The 1,350-nt window shown below is 54.5% G+C and overlaps 1 protein-coding gene across 1 annotated transcript; it reads left to right on the plus strand.

Annotated features, from left to right (window-relative positions):
• Positions 1-419: 419 nt before the first annotated feature.
• On the plus strand, positions 420-1,292 carry LOC127325911 (NAC domain-containing protein 54). Its single transcript, XM_071824826.1, has 2 exons — positions 420-822; positions 940-1,292. The coding sequence occupies exons 1-2, from the start codon at positions 666-668 to the stop codon at positions 1,275-1,277; spliced, it is 495 nt and encodes a 164-aa protein (XP_071680927.1). The 5' UTR covers positions 420-665; the 3' UTR covers positions 1,278-1,292.
• Positions 1,293-1,350: the final 58 nt, after the last annotated feature.

Consider the following 1,350-nt stretch of genomic DNA (forward strand, 5'->3'; position numbering starts at 1 on the left):
GCTTGGAGAGATAAATGACCAGCGAAAACTAATGTGTCTGCATGGAGCTAACTTATACTAGGTTTTAGGGACGCGGATGCTCCGAACAGTCGACCATGTACTATACACCGTTGTATACGAGAGTTCAAGTTTATGTACGTGGCGGCTAGAGGTGGTAACAGAGTGTATGTTAGATCAGTCCATGATTTCTCACAATTTTCAATTGTCACCGCACATATTTTGATCGATTCACTGGCCAGACGGTCGTTCCTGATCAAGAGGGAGGTAGGAAAGAGAAATGGAGACGCGCCGTGGAAGGAAAAGCCTCAAGCTTGTGAGGGAATCTGGAAAAGAAGAGGTAGCTAGCTAAAGGTGGCCCCATCCGATCGATCAAAATCTGGAGCAAGAAGGGACGACACGACTAAGTGTGGCACTGTGCCTCCTCCTACCCCCAGCCGACGACGACGATCGAGCCAGAAGAAAGAAACCGACTTATATATATGGGCCAGCAAGCCGAGATCGGTAAAGGCAGCAACTAGCAGCGGCGCCCAAAGAAGAAGAAGCAAGGCGCATTGTCTTGGCCAAAGCAGCTACTTATAGCTGCTCCAGCCACCGCCGCCTACGCACGGCCGGCGACGACGTAAAGCCTCACCGGCAGCTAGCTAGCTAGCATCGTCGCCTGCCACATGGCGCCGGTGGGTCTTCCGCCGGGTTTCCGGTTCCACCCCACGGATGAGGAGCTGGTGAACTACTACCTGAAGCGCAAGATCCATGGCCTCCACATCGAACTCGACATCATCCCGGAGGTCGATCTCTACAAGTGCGAGCCATGGGACCTCGCAGGTACGTATTCAGGGAATTGTGTGAGATGATCACGCAATTCAGCAAGGCAATTCAGCATGTGATCTCATCTCGCATGAACTGACATGAATACGATGCCACGTACGCTTCATGGTGCAGAGAAGTCGTTCCTGCCGAGCCGTGACCCGGAGTGGTACTTCTTCGGGCCTAGGGACCGCAAGTACCCCAACGGCTTCCGGACCAACCGGGCAACGAGAGCAGGGTACTGGAAGTCCACCGGCAAAGACCGCCGCGTCATGATGAACCACGGCGGCACCCCGCCGAGAGCGATCGGGATGAAGAAGACCCTGGTGTACTACCGGGGCCGGGCGCCGCAGGGGGTGCGCACCGACTGGGTCATGCACGAGTACCGCTACGACGACAAGGCCGACTCCGACGACACCAGCGCCATCCAGGTACATACATATACCCTCTTCGTCATCACCTCGTCGTCGTGATCATGATAATTCATGCATGGTATCCATCTCCTTCTATGCATATATGGAAAGCTAGGGCTTTGGGAAGTCGATC

Source organism: Lolium perenne, unplaced genomic scaffold, assembly GCF_019359855.2.
Source record: "Lolium perenne isolate Kyuss_39 unplaced genomic scaffold, Kyuss_2.0 unplaced40, whole genome shotgun sequence".
NCBI classification, from domain to species: domain Eukaryota; kingdom Viridiplantae; phylum Streptophyta; class Magnoliopsida; order Poales; family Poaceae; genus Lolium; species Lolium perenne.